General features: G+C 42.9%; 1 protein-coding gene across 7 annotated transcripts; it reads left to right on the top strand.

Moving 5' to 3' along the window:
• The first annotated feature begins 444 nt into the window (after positions 1-444).
• Positions 445-22,700, top strand: LOC115205976 (mRNA decay activator protein ZFP36L1). Of its 7 annotated transcripts, XR_003880716.1 has the most exons (5): positions 445-541; positions 785-876; positions 1,024-1,091; positions 8,248-8,431; positions 8,604-10,353. XR_003880716.1 is itself a non-coding variant. In XM_029772445.1 (4 exons), exon 4 carries the CDS (start codon positions 20,531-20,533, stop codon positions 21,515-21,517), a length of 987 nt encoding a protein of 328 aa, XP_029628305.1. In that variant the 5' UTR covers positions 445-541; positions 785-876; positions 1,024-1,091; positions 20,390-20,530; the 3' UTR covers positions 21,518-22,700. The 7 variants fall into 7 exon arrangements, 3 of the variants coding, with proteins under 3 accessions (XP_029628305.1, XP_029628304.1, XP_029628303.1); XR_003880717.1 differs by lacking the exons at positions 8,248-8,431; positions 8,604-10,353 and adding an exon at positions 2,144-2,986; XR_003880719.1 differs by lacking the exons at positions 8,248-8,431; positions 8,604-10,353 and adding an exon at positions 1,449-1,486.
• Positions 22,701-23,128: the final 428 nt, after the last annotated feature.

Below are 23,128 nucleotides of genomic sequence, written 5' to 3'. Positions count from 1 at the left end.
TTTGTAGTATACTCTAATAATGCTAAGCAATACCAGAGGCCTGAATATATTTTTTACCATAGCATTGAAGCGGTAACAAAAGGTAGCCTAAAACGAGAAGATATTCAACAAAACATAAATTGTTTATTTTTACGGTTTGTGAAAATGTGAATTAGAGAGTGAAACATTTGCGTTAGAGAATTAAACCTGTCAATTTAAAAGGAAATGCATTGAGATTATGTGAATATGAATTTGAGAATTTCACATAAACTCGGAAGGGTGTGAGCAGGATGAAGAAAATAACTGTTTGTATTGTTGTCCTAGCTGGTGACCCTATTAATAAATTAAGAGTTTCTGATCATATTTTCTTCTGAAGTTAACACTAAATAAAAATGTTTTGCCTTTTCACTTGTAATCAGTCATCCAAGCCAACCATTTGTGTCCTTCGACACGCCTAAGCAAAGTTGTGCCTCCTTCGCAGTTTCCGTAATCAGGAAGTAACTCTTTGTTTACATCGTGGGCAAGTTAGGGGAAAATACCTCAAACCAGAGCTGTACAATAGGTATTTTGTTGGATTTACATGCGTTACCAATATATGATCATATTGATTGCACATAGATAGCAAATGATATTGTAACTCAGAAGAAAGCATTGCCCGTAGTATCAAGCACTAATTTAGCTAACGTTAGCTGGATGTTGTCCCCCAATGTACCAGGATCATTTAGCTAGCATGTTGTATTCGTTTGTCAGTCAGCTAGAGAACCGTGCCTAGCTTTTTGTATTAAGAGTAACATTTTAATTTCAGACATGGCCGACGACATACTCTTTGAGTTCCTACACCTGGAGATGGTGTCCCATATTTACAAAGACCAAGCCTCAAGAGGGGAAATGGACAAGGTAACGTTAGGTTAAGCTCGTAACGTCACACATGACAGCCACCTGACATACCCACCCACAATTGTTTGAAAGATTGGTTATCATCAAACGGTGTGTTTGTTGTATCCATTATTGTCTCATCGAACAATTTATGTTTTCTTTCCACAGGATAGGGCCTCTTGTGTGTTCACTCTAGAAGGCATGGGCTTCAGAGTAGGACAGGGGCTTAGAGAAAGGTAGGACAACAGTTTTCCCTATTGCATATGCCCAGTTGTACTGTATTTCAGTTTGACCTAAGTTCCACCTTTAAGTACTTTAGTATCAGTTTACCTGACTGAAATGTTGTTAAATGGCATGCTCAATATACAACACCATTCAAAAGTTGGAACACACCTACGCATTCCAGGGTTTTAATTTATTTTTGCTATTTTCTACATTGCAGAATAATAGTGAAGACATCAAAACTATGACATAACACACATGGAATCATGTAGTAACCAAAAAAGTGTTAAACAAATCAAAATATATTTTAGATTCTTCAAAGCCTTTGCCTTGATGACAGCTTTTCACACTCTTGGCATTCTCTCAACCAGCTTCGCCTGGAATGCTTTTCCAACAGTCTTGAAGGAGTATCCACATATGCTGAGCACTTGTTGAATGCTTTTCCTTCACTCTGCGGTCCAACTGATCCCAAACCATCTCAATTGGTTTGAGGTCGGGTGATCTGATGCAACACTCCAACACTCTCCTTGGTCAAATAGCCCTTACATAGCCCGGAGGTGTGTTGGGTCATTGTCCTGTTGAAAAACAAATGATAGTCCCACTAAGCGCAAACCAGACGGGATGGCGTATCACTGCAGAATGCTGTGGTATCCATGCTGGTTAAGTGTGCCTTGACTTCTAAATAAATCTCTGACTGTCACCAGCAAAGCACCCCCACACCTCCCCCTCCATGCTTCATGGTGGGAACAACACATGCGGAGATCATCCTTTCACCTACTCTGCGTCTCACAAAGACGGCGGTTGAAATCAAATTTCGCAAATTTGGACTCATCAGACCAAAGGATAGATTTCCATTGCTCGGGTTTCTTGGCCCAAGAAAGTCTTCTTCTTATTGGTGTCCTTTAGTCGTGGTTACTTTGCAGAAATTCGACCATGAAGGCCCGATTCGCACAGTCTCCTCTGAACAGTTGATGTTGAGATGTGTCTGTTACTTGAAGTCTGTGAAGCACTTACTTGGGCTGCACTTTCTGAGGCTGGTAACTAATGAACTTATCCTCTGGTGCAGAGGTATCTCTGGGTCTTCATTTCCTGTTGTGGTCCTCATGAGAGCCAGGATCATCATAGCACTTGTTCGTTTTTGTGACTGTACTTGAAGAAATGCAGTCACCAGATATCGGTTTCTGTTTTTAATTGTCTCTGATTATTTTGTATCCTAACATCTGTTTCCTGTCTTTGTATATTAACTAGAATTCATCTTCAGTTTGACAGTTGTGAAGGTATTGCAGTTAGTCTGTTATAGGTATCATCTCAGTTCTTGAGAGAAATCAAGACGAATTGCATTTTTATTATGAAATGATTTTCATATTTATCCCATGTCATTTCATTGGCTCTTTGTTGACTGTATTTGCTAAATCAACAACAAATAGTTGTTGGCAAAATAACCTTTTTTGCCACTAGAGGGTAGTCTCTGCAAAATACTCTTCTCGGCAGCATGCCTGTGAATTGTGTCTGAGTGCATTTTGAAAAGAGAGCCCAGTTGAACATTATAGCAGTGATATCCAGGTCTCAAGTTGACTCTTTCAAACTTTGTGAATAATGTTATTATCTTGGGATATGATCTGTCTGCTTTACCCTGCACCAAAAGCAATACATTTAAGACCGGGATTGAAAATGTTGTTTGTACAAAATAATACTTTAAAGGGGCAATCTGCAGTTGCTACATCATTTTTGTACTTGTGAATGATATGTACCTATTGATTATTTAAGAATATAATTTATAAATGCCTCAGAGCTTAGTTCAACTGTTGTACCCCTTACAGAACCCAAAATATAAGCTTAATTTACCCCAATGTTTGTAAATAAAGTAAACGTAAACAAACATAATAAAGCCTCAACTTGGTTAAAACTATCATTTGGTATGGTCAGTCCTTGCATCCATAGCTTTATCTATGATTTTCAGTGGTTACATTTCTCCAGCCCATCCCTCAGCTTTTTACCAAAATGGCCTGGGAGTACACTTTGTTATTATTACAACTACTGATTGCCGCTTTAAAACACTATTTGAAACATATTTGATCCAGTTTGGTAATACTTCCTGAAACAGGAAGTTACCTCATCTCTTACTGTTCCATGTGAATGTTTTATGGATTGAAATACATAATTCTGTTCTGTTTACGATCAGTGCCTCAGGCTCTAGAAAGGCTCTGTGTTCAGCTTTCAACATTTCAAAGGGAGAGCCACCTACAGCCAAAACCTCTGTTTTTGTATGAAATTGTGCTTCAGTTTTTATTTTTTATTTAACTAGGCAAGTCAGTATAGAAAAATGATTATTTACAATGATGGCCTACCCCGGCCAAACCCTAACCCAGACGACGCTGGGCCAATTCTACGTCGCTATATGGGACTCCCAATCACGGCCGGTTGTGATACAGCCTGGAATCAAACCAGAGGCTGTAGTGGCGCCTCTAGCACTGAGATGCAGTGCCTTAGAACGCTGTGCCACTCAGGAGCCCCAACAGGACATGATTGATCTATTTGGCACAAAACTTTGATTGTAAAAATGGCATATTGTTAAATACAGAGCAGCAGAATTAGGCTAGGTTAGATAAATCCTCTTCTAGTTTTTACTTGTCCGGGGACTTTTAAGAGGAAGGAGGATGTATGTAGGCTATGTGACTGGAGTGTGTCCCAGATATCCATTCCCTTGTGATCTTGGCTTCATTCATTTTGACATCAAGCAGAATATTTTACAGTACAAAGCCATTCAGTATTCAACATGGAAACCTCTCCCTACCTCTGATGATAGGTTTTATACCCTTTTCAAAGACCCTGTCCTCTTCCTGATTTTGACATATCAGTCAAGTCAGGTTTATTAGTGTTCTCTAAAAACAAGCTTTATTAGACTGATACATCTGTTATGTAATTCTCTGTAAGATTTTGGCTTTGGTTCACGTTACTTGGTAATGTCCTACCTTGCCCTTTTTAAGGAAAGGAATTCTTAGGATAAAAGGATTTGTCAGTACCTCCAAAACCAAAACTTGTATTGCTCCCCTCAACATAGCCAAAGGTTGATCATTCCTTCACCTTAACGCGTCTTAAATCGCCGTATCCAAGCACATAGTCCACCGCGCCACACCGGCGCCTTCTCTTAAACGCCTTTTTTTCCCTTTGATGAAAAGAAACAAATACAGAATGCTTTAGCTTTAAACTAAGATACACAAAGGAGAACGTAGGGCAAGACTACCCGGGGTGAGCCATTCACCGGCTCTCTTTGTGGAGAACTTTTACTTTGCCACAGGGAGAAGTAAATAAATGCTCTGAGCCAGATCTCCAGCTGTCTCACTTCTCCTTTCTAAAGCCATAAAAAAAGAGGCTGGAGCGAGGTGGTGTCTACTCCCCCATTCTAAAGCAGAGAATTAACTATGGCCAACTTCAAACGCCCCGTCTGGTCTGAATGTATGTTCAAGTCAACATCCTCCAGTTCCACCTCTTCATTTCTTGTCCTTCCATTCCTTTCTTTTCCTTCTGATGCAGTTCTCTGTTTTATTTTGGGGGGGTTTCCCAAGCATAACCATCTGTGCTGGAGCGCTTTCTTCCCTCAAATGTTTTTTTCTTTTCTTCCTGTGTTGTGTACTGTTTCTGTTATTTCTACCATATAGAGTTGGTTGTAGTGAATGTATTTCAGATTTCTTTCTCCAGGAAACCGGTTCAAAGACCTATGCAATTATTACTACCATGATTGTTGTACTATGCGTATCTGTACTTTAATAGCTGAATGGTCTTTAATTGTATGTTTTTTTTTCTCCAAATAAAGATCATTGTTTGAACTCTTCAATATATTCATCATGTCCTCTGTGAAAGAAGTGGCACACTGTCTTCTGATGTAGAAGTTAGACTGATTCAACATGCAGAAAGCTAGGAGGCTGGCAGTGAGCCAAGTGTAATACGCAGTGACCCTCCGTTGTCAGTATTGCGTTGTGATATTTTCAGAATGAACTTCTGTAACGTTTGCAACACTGATACCGAACTCTTCTTTTCTGACCATGAAAGGGAGTCCTGAGAGAAGTGAAAGGAAAACATAAAAAAGAAAGGGAAGAGTATATGAATTGCTAACAAAAACATTGTGCGTGTCGTAACATTTACACAACAAAGTCAAAGGGACAGAGACGATCTGGCTAACAGCATAAGGATCCTCTTCCCCAAACTCCAGTAAAATGGTCTCTGTCTCCAGAGCTTGATTGTGCTGGAGCAGTAAGCTTGTGGATTAGAGTGGGCAGGGAGCCAGCTGCTACCCTGCATAGCGCTGCATGGCGTTCCCAGGCCTTCCCTGCATCACAATGTAATCAATAAAGTTACAAGAGGGGAAAAGGGGACTCTTTAGTTGTCCCACCACCCCTCCTCCTGCATCTCTCCCCACCCCCCCAGACCCAGCCCGTGGAAAACACTCTCCTCATCATTCTCCTTTTCTCCTTCCTTTCTCCTCCCCCTCCTTCATCAGTAACCTCTTCACACACACACTCATTTATCGTTCGAATTTGGATGATTTAATCTAAGTATGGGAACCGGAGCCCTGAAAACCGTCTGCAGCTGGGGAGTGAATGAGTGAACAACGTACTTCTGACACAAAAGCAGCCCCCCTTCCTACACCCACTGCCCCATAGCTGCTGGCTTTACTGATTTGTGCTGCTGTCACAAGTTCTCTCAAGAATCCACTCTTTGCTCATGGCAAAAGAGAGATGAAGAGAATATTTTTTTTTGCTCATGAGTTGCATCTTTATTCAATTAATCAACTGTAAATATTTAACAGATACTCATATCTATATGAGTTTCATTTTTTTAAAGTTCAAAATGTTGAAAGCTACATCAGAGAGACTAATTTTGCAGAGTAGTTTACAGTATGCAGAAAGATTTCTGTTCTTCAAACAGCTTAACTGTGTTATCCTGTTTGCAGCGTAGAGGGCTATAACCTCCGTCATTGCTCCAGGTTTACCTCAAACTGTTTGACATTTGCGCTCTCCAAATTATTTTCCACCCATTGTTTCTCCAATAAATCTTCCAGAAGGTTGGAATGAGGGAATGGGTGGTGGGTGAGTATGGGGTCCATGTCTCCAGGAAAGTAACAATAACTTTTAATTTACCACTCTTTCCTCAAAAGGGAAGATATGACCGTTTTTTTGTGGGTGAGAGAGGAAATCTGGCTACAATACCAGGACGTCTGGGGAACTTTTTTCTCTTTTGCCATTAGTGAAAGGATTACAATTTTTTTTTGTAAGAGCTTGTGGCTAATCACTTCCCCCAGATAAAGCCCCTCTCTTGATTAATAGACAGGCAGAGGAGGTTATCAAGGGGATAGGAAGGCAGGTCTTTGAAGGGGGGGGGAAGGGTGGTTGCTACCTGACCACTGAGCTTTGGAAAAGATTGTGTGGACTGGGGTTAGTGTGGCAGTTCACTAATCAAAGGGTTGTGTTGCCGTTACAAAAACCTGTCCAGCCAAAGCCTGTGTTGTCAGACATCACTTCAGGCTATTCAAATGGGTAGATTGGTCTCTAGATTATTTGGGAATTCCATTGCTAAATTCAGTTAAAACAGTATTAACCAATCCCAACACTGATCCCCCCACAGCAAATCTTGATCACCTGATGCATTTTGGGCCAACCAGTCACATGTAGGCTACTAAACTGATTCAAGCTAATGGGATTGTTTTGCCTTTACACAAGCTGAAAAGCTAATAGTGCCACTGCTAGGAATTGACAAAAAGAGTTGTTTAGAATCACATTGTTTTCCTGAATCTTAGCTCTCGCACTATAAAGTTATCGTCTTCATCGCCATGAGCCGCATGGGTTTGTTTACGTTGAACTGGGGTGGGGTCGCGTTAGAATCCCCCGGATTAAAGAGCACCTTTCTTTCAAATAACCTTTATAAGCCCCACTTTCTCAACTCCCGGACTGCAGTCACACACACACCCTCCCTGACCTGACTCTGGTGCCAAGGTAATGCAGGCAGACCTTGTGGGTTTTGGGTTTCACAGAGCTCAGGGCTAATTTAATGGATTGTTTGGACAAATCAGACACTTTCCTTTGTCACACTTGTTTTCGTCCTTCAGGAAGACAATGCCCCAAATGCCAATGGCTAAGAAAGCTATGTCCAACTGGTATTTCATTAGAATGCCCATTTGGAACCGCCACAATTAGTTTAGCCTGCATGTATGCTGTGCTGTTGGGGAGGGATGTCTCAAGGCACTACAATGGTGACTTATGAGGTTTGACATTACTGGCTCGAGGAGGCTATGTCGTTAACTATTCATTAAACACAAAGGCAGATAACAAAACAAACTATCTCCCTCACCTTTCCCACCACAACATAATGAATTGTCTAATCCTTGGGACCAAATCTATTTACTCTACCTACATTACTTGATATAACATTCGTTAAAGCTCTTAGTGGTTGAAAGTCATTTAACAGCAACCTGGACTTTCTGCTTTTCATCCCCTACCTACTTGTCAGCACGGATTGAATGTGAGATTGTGTTGTACATGTACATAGCACTTTAATCAATCACCTCACCAAACCTACATGTACATATTACCTCAATCAATCACCCCAACTACCTCGTACCCCAGGTCACTGACTCGGTACCGGTACTCCTTGTATATGGGGTGGCAGGTAGCCTAGTGGTTAGATTGTTGGACTAGTAACCGAAAAGTTGCAAGATCAGATCCCCGAGCTGACAAGGTAAAAATCTGTCGTTCTACCCCTGAACAAGGCAGTTCCTAGGCCGTCATTGAAAATAAGAATTTGTTCTTAACTGACTTGCCTAGTTAAATAAAGGTAAAAAATAAAATTAGTCTTTAAATAGGCTCATTATTTTATTGGGTTACTATTTTCTTATCTATTTGTTAATTTTGATATTTTTTAACTGCGTCGTTGGGAAAGGGCTCGTAAGTAAGCATTTCATGGGAAAGTCTACACTTGTTGTATTCGGCACATGTGAAAAATACAATTTGATTTGAAGTACTGTTAGTGTAATGGAATGTACAGGATGTATAGTATACTATATCTGGCCTCAGTGTGTCTGCAGCTTGAAAACATTCTATAGTGTCTTGGTAAATTCTCATACTATTTGTTGCCTAACTTGCCAGCTCTGACCTACAGTATATTGATTTTCCACAGGCCATAGCCACCATGGTGCACTGCGACAGGCCCTCCCCTCACCAGAGTACTCACTGGGTCATGAGGGCTATGGGGGCACACGCTGCCCTCGGGATCAAACCTTTAGATGGACAGATTAAAAAGGAGAGATTGGGTGGTTCTGCCCTCTCACCTTCCAAACCAGCTCATCATGACAGATATACAGGTGTGTGGGCTTGCTCAACCTTTAAAAGCAACAGTTTGATTTAAATCATGAGAATAAATATTTGTGTATAACCACCAAATGTCATTTTTTCTCTCTCTGCCTAATACAAAGTTATCGCACTGCTGTATGCATTTAATTTGCTTCAACATTGTTGTTTGTGTTTTGTTTGCAGAGCAGCACAACAACAGACACCTTCCCTGTCTCTTCTCATCTCAGAACTGACACAGTCCTCAATAGAAAGCCACATCTCCTGAACCCATAGAAGAGTTACTCTTGCTTATCCTTCAATGTTTACCTAATGTCAGTGGTAATCCGGGCATTCGTGGCCAGTCGACCCCATCGAGTCCTTCACAGCTGTCTCACCCTATGTCATCGCTGCTGGGATCCAATGGGCTACCCCCAAAAATAATGCCCCCTTTGTCCAACCCCTTTACCTCCTCCTCTCCCCCACCCCTCCCACCTCCACCCATTTGGCCTCTCCCTGGTTACAGAGCATTTGTTTGCCTGTCTTTGGCTCTAATGGATGCTTTTTGCCTTCCATCTCTCTCCCTGACTGGCCTTGTACCTTTGCCCCTTTGTGCGGGAGCGCCACAGCACTTTTAGTGTTTAATTGAATCAACAGGATTGCTGTTACAAGGAACGGAATGGCAGGGTGGGGGAAGGCCAACGGTGGGGAAGAGGCCACCTGTGCGGTACCTGCTGAGCATGCCTGATGGGTGTCAGGGCCTCTTCATTGGGCTAAATTAAGCCTGTGTGTATTTTGCTAACTCTAATGGGACCCAGATGGATAGAGGAGGCTGACTGTTTTTCTAGTGTAGGGTGAGCAAGGAGAAGGATCCACTGGTGAACTCATTATCATGACCCGAGTGGGTTTTTTCCCTTCTGGCCACACTGATTAATCCTGGGAAATGAAGGTAAACATAGAAAATATGTGACCGAATTACGATCTGTATTTGTCATTAGGAGTAATTGAGGATAGAATGAAATTTAACAATCTGTTTTTGAGTGTTAATGGAAAGTTTGAATAACTATTGACTTTCCTTTGTGAAAGTAATATTACGACCCTTCAGTAGCAACACTTCACATTATGCTTTAGGAAATAAAGCATATCATGACATACTCACCAACATGAAACAACATGAAATTTGTGCAACAATAAGTGTGGCTGCTATAAAAATATTTTTCCCATAGGATCAGCCATGCTTGGCTTTAACAGTGAGGGGATACGGAACCAAACAACACTCTCAACAACAAGTAGGCCAACAAAGCAACTTAAACAAACATCGAATCAAACAGACACAGCTGAGAGACCATAAAACCATGATTTTCATGAAGGCCTGGCAGAAACCTGGAAGTTGGGAAATGGTTAGCCAGCTAGCAGCCTGTTGATGCCTAATCATCTCAACATGTTCTGACCCAGAGCCCATCTGCCTTACCTCTGCCTGGGGGGGGTGGCTGGAGGTTTGGGTGGAGCGCACACCTCCCCCTCCACCACCTCCCCATCCGCCTCTCTCTCAATACCCTCAGGATTCACAAATCAGCCCAGTAACCTGGTTATTTGTCAAGTGGCCTTAAGGAGGAATAAACAACAGAGCCTAAAGAGAGGGTGAGGTGTGGGACTGTTTTAGATTTTGGAGTTGTTCAAATGGTGGCCTACGTAGTGCTGGGGGTAGAGCAACACAGGATTGTGGGGGAGGGGATCTGTCTCTTTTTCTAAGCATCCCCTCAGCCATACATTTTGTATATAGGCTTTTTTAGACATTGTTATTGCGGGAAAGTGATGCTGACGGAATACAAACTGTGGTGCTTTGCGGAAAAGTGCTGAAATACTACAAGGAAATTCCCTCAGTCTGAGATGCAGATAAAGAAATATAACTCTCTCTGTCTCTCTCACTAATTACTATAATAAATGGTCAAACGTCTTTATGAAAGAACAGTCTGTGTTCTCTCATGGCAGTATGACATCTGATTCCTCCCCCAGCCCCCCATGTGATTGTACTGATAACAGGGAACTCTGAAATGTCATATCACTCTAACCTGGTTTTCTCTGCCATCCATTTCCTCTCTGAACTAGCCAAGCCATTTTGCTCCCCCGTGGAAGGACATTGCCGCGATCATCCCCCTCTTCAAAGGGGGAGATACTCTAAACCCAAACTGCTACAGACCTATATCTATCCCACCCTGCCTTTCTAAGGTCTTCAAAAGCCAAGTTAACAAACAGATTACCGACCATTTCGAATCCCACCGTACCTTCTCCGCTATGCAATCTGGTTTCAGAGCTGGTTATGGGTGTACCTCAGCCACGCTCAAGGTCCTAAACGATATCACAACCGCCATCGATAAGAGACATTACTGTGCAGCCGTATTCATCGACCTGGCCAAGGCTTTCGACTCTGTCAATCACCACAGTCTTATTGGCAGACAAAACAGCCTTGGTTTCTCAAATGACTGCCTCGCCTGGTTCACCAACTACTACTCTGATAGAGTTCAGTGTGTCAAATCGGAGGGCCTGTTGGCTGGACCTCTGGCAGTCTATGGGGGTGCCACAGGGTTAAATTCTTGGGCCGACACTCTTCTCTGTATACATCAATGATGTCGCTCTTGCTGCTGGTGATTCTCTGATCCACCTCTATGCAGACAACACCATTCTGCATATTTCTGGCCCTTTGGACACTGTATTAACTAACCTCTAGACAAGCTTCAATGCCATACAACTCTCCTTCCATTGCCTCCAACTGCTCTTAAATGCAAGTTAAACTAAATGCATGCTCTTCAACCGATCGCTGCCCGTACCTGCCCACCCGTCCAGCATCACTACTCTGGACGGTTCTGACTTAGAATATGTGAACAACTACAAATACCTAGGTGTCTGGTTAGACTGTAAACTCTCCTTCCAGACTCACATTAAGCATCTCCAATCGAAAATTAAATCTAGAATCAGCTTCCTATTTTGCAACAAAGCATCCTTCACTCATGCTGCCAAACATACCCTTGTAAAACTGACCATCCTACCGATACTCGACTTTGGCACTGTCATTTACAAAATAGCCTCCAACACTCTACTCAACAAATTGGATGCAGTGCCATCCGTTTTGTCACCAAAGCCCCATATACTACCCATCACTGCGACCTGTATGCTCTCGTTGGCTGGCTCTCGCTTCATATTCGTCGCCAAACCCGCTGGCTCCAGGTCATCTACAAGTCTCTGCTAGGTAAAGCCCCGCCTTATCTCAGTCACCATAGCAGCACACACCTGTAGCACGGGCTCCAGCAGGTATATCTCACTAGTCACCCCCAAAGCCAATTCCTACTTTGGCCGCCTTTCCTTCCAGTTCTCTGCTGCCAATGACTGGAACGAACTGCAAAAATCACTGAAGCTGGAGACTCATATCTCCCTCACTAGCTTTAAGCACCAGCTGTAAGAGCAGCTCACAGATCACTGCACCTGTACATAGCCCATCTGTCATATAGCCCATCCAACTACCTCATACCCATACTGTATTTATTTATCTTGCTCCTTTGCACCCCAGTATCTCTACTTGCACATTCATCTTCTGCACATCAATCACTCCAGTGTTTAATTGGTATATTGTAATTACTTCACCACCATGGCCTATTTATTGCCTTACCTCCCTTATCTTACCTCGTTTGCACACACTGTATATAGATTTTTTTCTACTGTATTATTGCCTGTATGTTTGTTTATTCCATGTGTAACTCTGTGTTGTTGTATGTGTCGAACTGCTTTGCTTTATTCTTGGCCAGGTCGCAGTTGTAAATGAGAACTTGTTCTCAACTAGCTTACGTGGTTAAATAAAGGTGAAATCAAAAAATTATAATGCAAAAAATACCAAGCACTAAGAGGTAGTTTTAGAAAAGCTTTACAATTGGGAGCGATGGGTGATAGGAAACACACAAAAATTGTGTCCCTGCCATTTAGGATTAACTTGCGTATCTATATCTCATACATTCCATCGGTACATCCTGCATTCTTTCTGGTTGACTGACAGTAATAGTATTCCATTTCAAGCCTCATACTAATACCTTATCACAACGGAAATTGATAAACATTTTATGGTAAAAAAATCTTTGTATCCCATCTAATCAGTATTGATTATATTCCTCCAAAAAAATAGAGGAAAAATCCAAGACACCCAATTAGTTACTTTTACAAAAAAACGACATTTCATTTGATACAACCCCATTTCCTTCAGCGTGAATACAGGTAACTGCCAAAATAAAGGAAAAACCAACATAAAATGTCTTAATAGGGATTTAGGCCACCATGGGTCGCCAGAACAGCTTCAATGCACCTTGGCATAGATTCTACAAGTGTCTGGAACTCTACGGGAGGGATGTGACACCATTCTCCAACAAGAAATGACATCAGTTATTATTTTGTTGATGGTGGAAAACGGTGTCTCATGCGCCGCTCCAGAATCTCCCATAAGTGTCAAAATGGGTTGAGATCTGGTGACTGACTGACACACACACACACCCTTTAACCCCACTATGCTTCGTTGAGACCCCTCTTTCAAAGTCACTGACATTTTTTCTTCTAGCCATGGAAGTCAAAATAATGGGCAACTGGGCATTTTTATGCATGACCCTAAGCATGATGGGATGTTAATTGCACCTCTCTGATTCAGAGGGGTTGGGTTAAATGCAGAAGACACATTTCGGTTGAATGCATATCAGTTGTGCAACTGACTAGGTACTAGGTACCCCCTTTCCCTAATTGACTCAGGAACCACACCTGTGTGGAAGCACCTGCTTTCAATATACTTTGCATCCCTCGTTTACTCGAAGTGTTTCCTTTATTTTGACAGTTACCTGTACATTCAGAGTCATTAACAACTTTTGTTCTATACCATTTCTTCACAATTCTATACCATCTATTTCCCTCATTGAGCATGAGCCTCAGCCCAGTACTGTAGCTGGATTATTTCCTTTAGAAGAGGAGCCCCTCTGCAGAGCAGTGGTGGTGGAGGTGGACTCTTTGTTCATGTGAAGGATTATCACAATCACTGTGCTCAGGCATGCACAGTCAGTCGCTCCTCAGCCGGCAGGCCAGCCCTAATTAGAGCAAGCCCTAAAGTTTATTATGATTGGACGGCCATGGTGAAAGGGAAGGAGCAGGAGACTGAAAGAGAGGTGGAGGAAGGGACGTGAGGGGGCTTGTTCACTGCGAGCAGATGTTCAGCAGCGTCCAAATAACTCCCGGGCCTTCAGAAGATCCCTCACCGGCATAGCTGTGCAGCACCCTCGAGCTGCATTCAATGGGGTTTTGTACAGCAGGACGTGTTTTTTTTTATTTTCTCTCCCTCCCTCCACCCCTTCCTCCCCTCTCCCATCTCCCATTATGCACCCACATTTCCATGCTTTTGAATGGCCATTAAAGAGTGGCCATAAAGGGGGCCAGCAGGGGCAGCCTTTGAAAGCATATCTGCCTGATGTGAGGTAAGATAGGGCCCCCGGCGGGGAGCGGGACAGAGCGGACGGCGTATGGAACACAAGGGCCTTCCTGTGGGTTCAGCGCTGGAAAATAGAAAACAGGCCCTCTGAGAAATGAAGAAAAGCACCCTCTCCCCTCTCATATCTAAAGATTAAAAGAAAAGGTTTTCCCACTCTCACTCTACCTCTCCATTCTCCCATGAGTAAGGGGTTTGTGGCGAGGTTGTTGCAGCTGGTGTATGTCAACATATTAAAGCCAAGGCTCAAATGATATACTGACTCCTCACGAGTAACTGAACATGTCCACAAAAATGAAGAGGTCAGTATTGTCACTAAATGATTTTCAGTAATCTAAAAAGCATCACTTGATTAAAACGTTGCTCTGAAATCATACTCTATTCGATATTTATACATTTTCCTGCCATTACTGCAGATTGCGTTGTGGGAAAGTGTTTCATGCCCTTTCTGGTCCCTTTGCTATACTAGGCCTTTAACAACCGAGCTGACCCCTTGGATCGAGTTGCCAAGTACATGCCATTTGGACCCCTCGCCATGACCTGCCATTCCCTAATGCTCTTTCAAAAACTCCACTTTTGTGAAGAGAGCATGCTGAGTAGTTTAAGGCCCAAATGCCTCATGTGGTTTTGCAATTATATCTGGCTACACAAATCCAGTGAGAAGGACCACCAGAAATCAATCTTCCTCCATCCTCCCTTGTGCTTTATCTCACTGCCTGCACTGGATGGCACATCCTCTAACAACAAACCAGAGTGATTCTTGATAACTCATCCATAACCCCTGGACAAACTTTGGAGTATTGCCAATTGTTCATTATCTTGTAAATGGTTGTGGTTTTCTGGAGACCCGATCTGTCGGTCAAGCCGTTTGTTTGTGTCAGGGTAACCAGACTCCTCTCTGCTCCAGGGCTGTGGCTGATTAAAGTACACCCCCCCCCCCCCATATCCCCTCAGCCTGTTCAGTGTCACACACACTCATGCTCACAAACATAGACACACTTATACAAACACACACCAATACCTTGGCAAGAGAGGTTTGTGGTGGGGAGGGTTTTACCTGTCATTCTGTCCTGACAGAGTGAATACCTCCCCTCAGGATGAGAGATTGTTTTGGCTTGTCTTAAGTAGAGGTGTATCACCTGCTATTGGCATCCCCTCAGGATCTCTCTGGCAGTTAACACTATCCACAGTTAACGCTACGCACTACTCTCTTACAGAAGAATATAGGTCTTTAGACACACTGCTAACATTAGAACCCATAAAATAGTACAATTGGTTGTCATCAAATCTTTGGCATAGCCATTTACAGTATTTCTACCCAATCCGACATAGAAACCATTGTTCACTCACAGCATTATGCTACAGTATTTTAACTATTGCTTTGGCTATCTGAGCACAAGCTGGTTCTCCAGTGTTCAGGCACAGCTGTATGGTGTCGAACAGTGGACATCAGTGTGCATGTGACACGTAATAACACGCAGTGGGGTTCATCACCTGCAAATGAAATCACAACTTATTTACTTCGGAGAGGACAAACAAATGGGACGACCCGCTGTCACAGGGCTGTGTGCTAATGGCCCAGAGCAGAAGATCATGGGAGCTAGCCTGAAAGAGTGAAAGAGTGACTGATTCCAGGCCCAGACTGTTGTTGTTTGTCTCATCAGCAAGGAAGTAGGACTGCGACTTGAGATAGGCCTCACAGACCAATATGAAGGAAACACACCAAAGGGCCTAGGGACGCACTAGAAAGAGCTGCCAGAGTATAGAACTGACTGAGGGTCTGTCATGTCCAACATATTTGGTACAGAATATTCAAGATTTCCAGGAACATACTGAAGTAATAAGGCCCGAGGGGGTATGGTATATGGCCAATATACCACGGCTAAGAGCTGTTCTTATGCACAACGCACCGCAGAGTGGTTTATTGGCCATATACTATACCCCCTCAGGCCTTATTGCTTATGTATGTTCCTGGAAATCTTGAATATTCTGTACCAATTAAGTTGGACATGACAGTCCCTCAGTCAATATACCACGATTAAGGGCTGTATCCAGGCACTCTGTGGTGCGTTGTGCCTAAGAACAGCCCTTAGCCATGGTATATTGGCTATATACCAGAAATCCCAGAGGTGCCTTTTTGCTATTATAAACTGGTTAACAACATAACACACGACGCAGTGTGGAGTGCCTGGATATAGCCTTTAGCCGTGGTATAACATGGCTTTCAGCCAATAGGCATTCAGGGTTCAAACCACCCAGTTTATAATGTCTGATATACCATGGCTTTCCGCCAATCAGCATCCATGACCCAAACTACCCAGTTTATAAAGAGAAAAAAACCTGGCCATTTTGCATCACAACTGTGGAAAGTATTTTTCGAGTAGATTAATCATGTATATTGGTGGGTATTACATTTAAAATATTTTTTATTAAACCTTTATTTAACTAGGCAAGTCAGTTAAGAACACATTCTTGTTTACAATGACGGCCTACCCCGACCAAACCCTAACCACATCCCACAGGTATGCACTCTCTCACACACACACGCACACACACCACCATCACTCAGGAGAAGATGTTTGGGACTGGGCTCTTCAGTGCCTCCTGACACTGTTGTTTAGCCCTCTCCCCACTAAACAATCACCCTTCACCCCCAATACCCCTCCCCCAGTCCCTTCCAGTGAAACCACTCCCCTTCACATCTTCAATGGGGGAGGAAGGCATTGTTAGCCCAAAAACATCTTACTCATTATGCACCAAAGCCCTATTAACCAAGCTGACCTGAAAGAGGCAAGGATGCACATCCACCTCTTCTCCCGGCCTTCTCTTCCTAGCCACACAAAACTCACCCACTCCCCCTGCTTTTGGACAACATTGCATCAAACATAGAAGCCCTTAATGCTCCGCTTAAACTCACAGATTGATGTTTACCACACTCTAATGGTCTTTAGACCAAATGGTTTGGAGGTCTTGTCTGTGAGGTGTTTGCATTTGTCATGGTCCACATAATCTATTCTACAGCTAGCACAGTGGTCAGGGCTGTTCCCTTAAGCCCTATGTTTTTCGGTCCTCTTTAAATGGAAACCAAAGGTATGGGTTATTTCACTGTGATTATAGAACAACAAATTCATTTTTGAACGGTTAAAATATTGCAGAATCACAATTTTCTTCTGCTTTCTATTTGCATCTGGCTCCAGAATTTGAATTTGTCTTACCAAGGCACATCACAGTAGACATTGATAACGTACAAAAAATCTTTAATAACACATTATACTTGAAAGCATTACATTAAATTATAGTAATGAGGTTTCATTTCTTAATTGTTGTGACAAATGAATTATTTGTTGTGTCTTTCAAAGTTGTTTTTACAATTGATACTGGGGGGATGGATAGAGGAGCCTGTTTTGAAACTCTGCTATAGTTTCCTTCATCTCACAAAGAGGACCTTTGATTAAAATGTGCTGCTGTTTCGAGAGGGCACAAACCATTGAGCTTTGGGCATAACCAAAACAAAGCTTTTCTTTCGGCATTGTCCTGAGCTCAAGTTATTTTACTGAAAGACCTTAAGTGCATGGACATAAGACCTAAGTCAGCTTGTTCACAAGTGCCCTTGTGTCTCCAAAAACCCCTTTGGCCTAACTTAACCCTCTGTCTACCCCCATTCCTCCTCAGTCTTTTTTCCTTTCCCTCAACAAGGTGCGATGCTCAATAAAGCAAAAGGAGACCATAATGTGAACCAACAAGTTGTCACTGACTACATACAAAGAGAGATTGGGACAATGGGATAAGACTCAAATTGATAGAATCCTGCAACAGTTTCTTAGTGTTGAACATCCAGGATCACATACTATATGTCTGCCAAACATCCCCTGGACCATCTCCACTCACGCTGCGTCTGGTAGGTTTTTAGTCTGCAGTCCCTGACCGTGCTACCTCTAAACGAAAGTCCTCAGTGCTGGCTGGACCCAACATGTGACTACGTCACCCCTGCCTGCCTTCCGTCACCTCCAGGCATCATTGGCTTTAATGTCTGTATCTCTGGCCTGGGGGTGAAAACATTCAACACCTTCCACCTCTGAAATCAAAGGCCTTTCTCCAGGAGGTCTGTCGTCTCTGTATGTTTGAACTCCAGTGGCTGATGCTACTGGTGGGCTCTGCCTGGTCTAGCCAACACTCTTTTATCTGACCAGGACATAACTCCCCCGTGATCTTGACATCAAGGTACTTCAAGATCCTCCTCCCATATGGACACACACTCAGAACGGGTTTGATGTTTTAATTTGGTGAGCCTTGAAGATGAAACTATATCTTCATGTGTGGTATGAGATTTCCATAAGTTAATAATGTGGGCTACAGACTCCACAAGTGAGAAGGTTTGTGACCATATAGCATGGGCTCCCGAGTGGCGCAGTGGTCTAAGGCACTGCATCGCAGTGCAAGAGGCATTACTACAGTCCCTGGTTTGAATCCAGACTGTATCACATCCGGCCGTGATTGGGAGTACCATAGGGCGGTTCACAATTGGTCCAGCGTCATCCGGGTTTGGCTGGGATAACCTGTCATTTTAAATAAGAATGTGTTCTTAACTGACTTACCTAGTTAAAAAACGGTTTAAAAAGCATTGCCATGTTGGCCAATGTGGCCATGCATTTGAATGAGCATGTTATGGACACAACTTGGTGTTGGATTCATTACATTTGTTCTTGGATGGTATGCAGAATGCTGATATTTTACATGACATACTGTTGCTCATTGCAATGCACTGACATTGGTTTGAATTGCTACATTGCTATTGCATCCTATCATCTGCTCATTCATATTTATGTGAGGAGAAAAGCGCACTACCTTCATCATCTTGTCCAATTTGACCATGAATAATTATGTGCTTGTGGCTTCTGTCTTCATCAAACTACAACATATATCTGGCGTCTTTTGAAATTATATTCACTCAAAATGAAAATGTATGAAAACAAGTCGCGATTTGGATTGTATGAGTGAGAGAAATGTTATGTTGTCCAATATTGTCCATCAATCGATGTTCATCAAAATGTTATTTGTTGTTGTGATGTGCTGTTTTGCCTGACTGGCATGCATCCAACGACTAGGCTGCACGGTGCGCCATACAGAGCGATGAGAGTTGGTGCGGGGGTGTGGCTATCGTATACAGTGTAGCGTTAAAACCACACGTGGACCAACACACGATTTGCAGTTCGTACAGAAAAGTTTGAAAAGTTTGACAACTGGAGCGAACAAACTTTCCCGTGTGTCCAAGATGGAACCCCATCTCAAGAAAATGCCATACGCGCTTAATAAATTTCTTGATTTGGAAGAGGTTATGTGCAAGGTAATTTGATGATTTTATACCATAAAGATAGCTACTTAGATAGCCAGCAAACGAGGACTCGTGTTTGGCAGCAAGTCTATGTTGCACAAATCAACGGATGCCTTTTCAATTTCAAAATCCTGCATTATATATGCATAGTTTTGCTATATACCTAATTAGTTGAACTTGCCAACCAGTCGATTTCGAATGAATACCGGTAGTGAGTGAATTTGCAATGCTGCATTTTGGAACTGCAATATGGAGCCAATTGTTTTCAATTTGCAAGTTCAGTCGTCAGCTAGTGGTGTGGTACCTTTTGGTTCGTGATATCATGTTTGTTAGCTAGCTATGTTTTATTAGAAAATATGGCAGACAGTTTGCGTCTAACTTACAAATCAATGCGTATAGTCGTGCAACTGCTGGTGACGCTGAGCAAATGCATGTTGTCATTAATTGGTGTGCGTTAATAAGAACTTGTTTCACTAGAAGTGACTCAAACTATTTGTGGTTAACGTTTTAACGCTAGCTCGATTGCTCTTCAACTAAACATATGTTTCCAAAATAGAATTGAAGCTTTCAATGCACAAGCTAAATGTGGAGTGCTGATTTTATCCATGTGTAGATTAACCAACGTGCATTTGAATTAGTTTTTGTGCGCGCTTCAAAAGGGTATTAGCTAGCTATAGTGACGATGTGCTGTTAACTTACTAAAGTAACTGAATCCAAGCAACTAGCTGGAGGTAATAGCAAAACTGAGAAGTTGCATTAGCTAAAGTCACCCACAGTAGCCTTTCTTGCACAAACAATTGGCCATTTGCAAAGTAAATCTTATAGCACCTAACTAGATGGTCGACTGAGTTGAACTATGCTGTTACTTTGGGCATTTGAAAGTATCATTCATGCAAAGTTTGGCATACTCATGTTAGGCCTTTGGACAGAATAGAAGTCTCAGTTTATTGACGTGCTAAGTTCACCTTGGTTTTGCTATTTCCTGTCATTGTTTTTATGTAGAAGTGGGTCCTCCAGATGAAGTTAACATGAGATACTGTTCTTGGCTTGACTAGTTTTCTTTAGACAACAGACCGTGTTATCGTTTTGTTTTGAAAATGTATATGTATGTATAACATTGTTTTTTTTCTCCTTTTCTTACTGTCTATCCAGCAGCTTCTGAGCCTGGATCTCCGGGACGCATCCAATCAGTCAACATTCCCAGTGAGACCTGTTGGTTACAATAAGCCCTGGACCCTTTGTTCCCTCTCTGCATCTAGCTCTGCCCTCTCTACTCACTCCACAGAAAGTGCAACCATGACCTCCAGCCACTGGGGGCAGAACACAGATGCTTCACTCCCATCAAGATTGAAGATGTCATTCTGGGCTGAGCGCTCGGTCAGCATGGTGGAGCCCAGCACGTGCACCCTGGGCTGGGCCTCTACAGAGCCTAAACAGCCCCCAGCCTCCCCTACTGGTGGCCCTGTCTCTGGGTCTCCCACCTCCTCACGCTATAAGACTGAACTCTGCCGCACCTTTGCTGAGAGTGGCATCTGTAAGTATGGGGGGAAGTGCCAGTTTGCCCACGGCTTTGATGAGATACGTGACCTCAACAGACACCCCAAGTACAAGACGGAGCCTTGTCGCACCTTCCACACCATTGGCTTCTGTCCTTACGGCATCCGCTGCCACTTTGTTCATAACAATGAGGACGACCTGGGCCCTGGTCCTGCCAGACCTGGGCCTGGTCCCCAAACCCCCCGCACCAGACGACCCCCTTTACTTAGGCAGAGCTTCAGCTTCGGAGGCTTCCCCTCCGCCCCTCCACAGCCCCTGGAGCACTCCCTCCCCCACCCCTTCCTCCTCGTGCCTTCAGTCTCCCCTCCCACCTCAGCTGACATCACCGACCTGCTCTCCCACGCCTTCTCCGAGGTGGACTGTGTCTTTGAGCCAGCCCATGAACTCCAGTCTCAGTTTCTTCCCTCTCCTGACTCAGGCTGTTCCCTCTGTGGGTTGTCCCCTGTGCCTTCCCCCTCCCAGAACCCCTGTACCTTATCAGAGGGCTGCAGCCTGCAGCAGAGCCAGAGTCCCCCCTGTGGGCCTGCTCTCAGGGCCAGGAGCCTCTCCTATACCTCCCTATCTGACCACGAGGGTGGGTGTGGCAGCTCAGCCAGCAGCCTCAGTGGGTCTGACTCTTCTGGTCCAGATGGGTCTGGTCGGCGACTGCCTATCTTCAGCCAGCTCTCAGTGCCTGACGAGGGCTTCAGCAGCGAGTGCTGCAGCGGCACTAGCTTCTTCCTCTAGGTAGGATGGTCTCCTCAAACCTTCCCGAACCACTCAGTGACGTCTTGTCCATTGAAAGACTTGCGTATTTTTTTTTTAAAGCACCGTGAATGCATACTATTGTGTACCTAATGTATTGTACGGGCCGATGCTTGACACAGAAATGTGCTACAGTTAAGCTCAAGCGAAATTAAGCTGTACAAGTTGACAGCAAGGCAAGGTGCCAGAGTTGCATTGCACTGACTGTTTTGGAGAGAGAAAAATGGTGTAATCAGTGTTATTGCCCCTGGAAGTCCTCCATTCCTGCCACCTGCAGTTGTAAGAAGTGAACTAGTCATGTAAATGACAGTTTGAGAAGCAATTCATGAATCTTAGAATGTTAAAAAAGCCAAAGACAAGGACACAATGCATCTCTGCCAAGTTAGATTTCCCCCTATGAATGTTGGTTGACTATTGTGACATTTTCTTTATTGTACACTGTTCTTCTGACTGGGCTTAAGAAATTGACCTTTTCCAAAAACCCACTTTAGTTATTTTAATGACTTCAGTGCCTGTAAACTTTTAGTTTTTTGTTATTGTTGGAAACTGCAAATTTCACTGTTAGTTGCAGGGGAACCTTGGATTTTTTTTCTTCTATTTTATATCAAAGCTTAAATTGGTTTCATAACTTAGCAAGGTGGCTTGTGAGAATTAATAATTTTTTTCTCACTTGTTTCTGTAATCTCTGCAAATGTTTGAAGTTGTATGTAGACGTTCTGAAGACGCACCAAGAGTACAGTGTGTATCCCTTGTGTGGTAGACTGCATGTAATCCCTGATTAGCAGAAAAATACATGTAAATTGCAAAGTGATATGATTAAACTGGGTTGCCATTGAAATCTGATTCTATTGAGTTGGACCTAAACGGCACCTGGTTCAGTAGATTGAATTGTAGTGTCTTTCTAGAAGTCCTTGGAGATCTAATGGTAGATGGTTTGTATCCGAGATGTTTTGGTAGTTGGTTCTGAGAGCGGATGCTTTTTTTTGCATTCCATTGTATTTAAATACCTTTTTGACCAACATGTTTCAAGCTTCTTTAGTGTTAATGGAGAATCTTTAGTAAATTAAGTTTAATTTATTTTAATGTATTTATAGAACTTTTTGAGTTTGTATTAAGTTTAATATATATTTTGTTGTTGTACTGGAAATAAACTTTTTTTAAACAATGTTTGTTTAATCTTACATTAATTGTATTTACTCTGTCTTCAAGGTGGTTGGGGGAATCTGCCCACAATGGTTGCATCTGTGAAATGCAGCACTACATTTACAAAGACTGAATTTGTCACGGAGCCATCAGTGTTTTTGCATAATGTCGACCATATTCCCAAATGAACATATCTCTTCAAATTCTGATGAGTCACTCCAAATAACTTGTGTATAGCTTGTGTAGTGGCACATTGAGAAACTTTTGGTTTGTTTGCCTATAGCGTCCTGTCGCACTAACCTAGTTATAACACAGCTACACTGATTTCTTTGGAACTTTTGTTTCAATGTAAAGCAGGTCAATAGAGACACTACCCACAGGTTAATCTAGGCTACTGTAACGGGACTACTCTCTTCTATAGTTAGTCCTTTGTTATTCAGAGTGTGTTGG

Source organism: Salmo trutta, chromosome 13, assembly GCF_901001165.1.
Source record: "Salmo trutta chromosome 13, fSalTru1.1, whole genome shotgun sequence".
In the NCBI taxonomy this organism is placed as follows: Eukaryota; Metazoa; Chordata; class Actinopteri; order Salmoniformes; family Salmonidae; genus Salmo; species Salmo trutta.
Note: the sequence above shows the minus strand (reverse complement) of the source record. Positions and strands in the feature narration are given on the sequence as shown.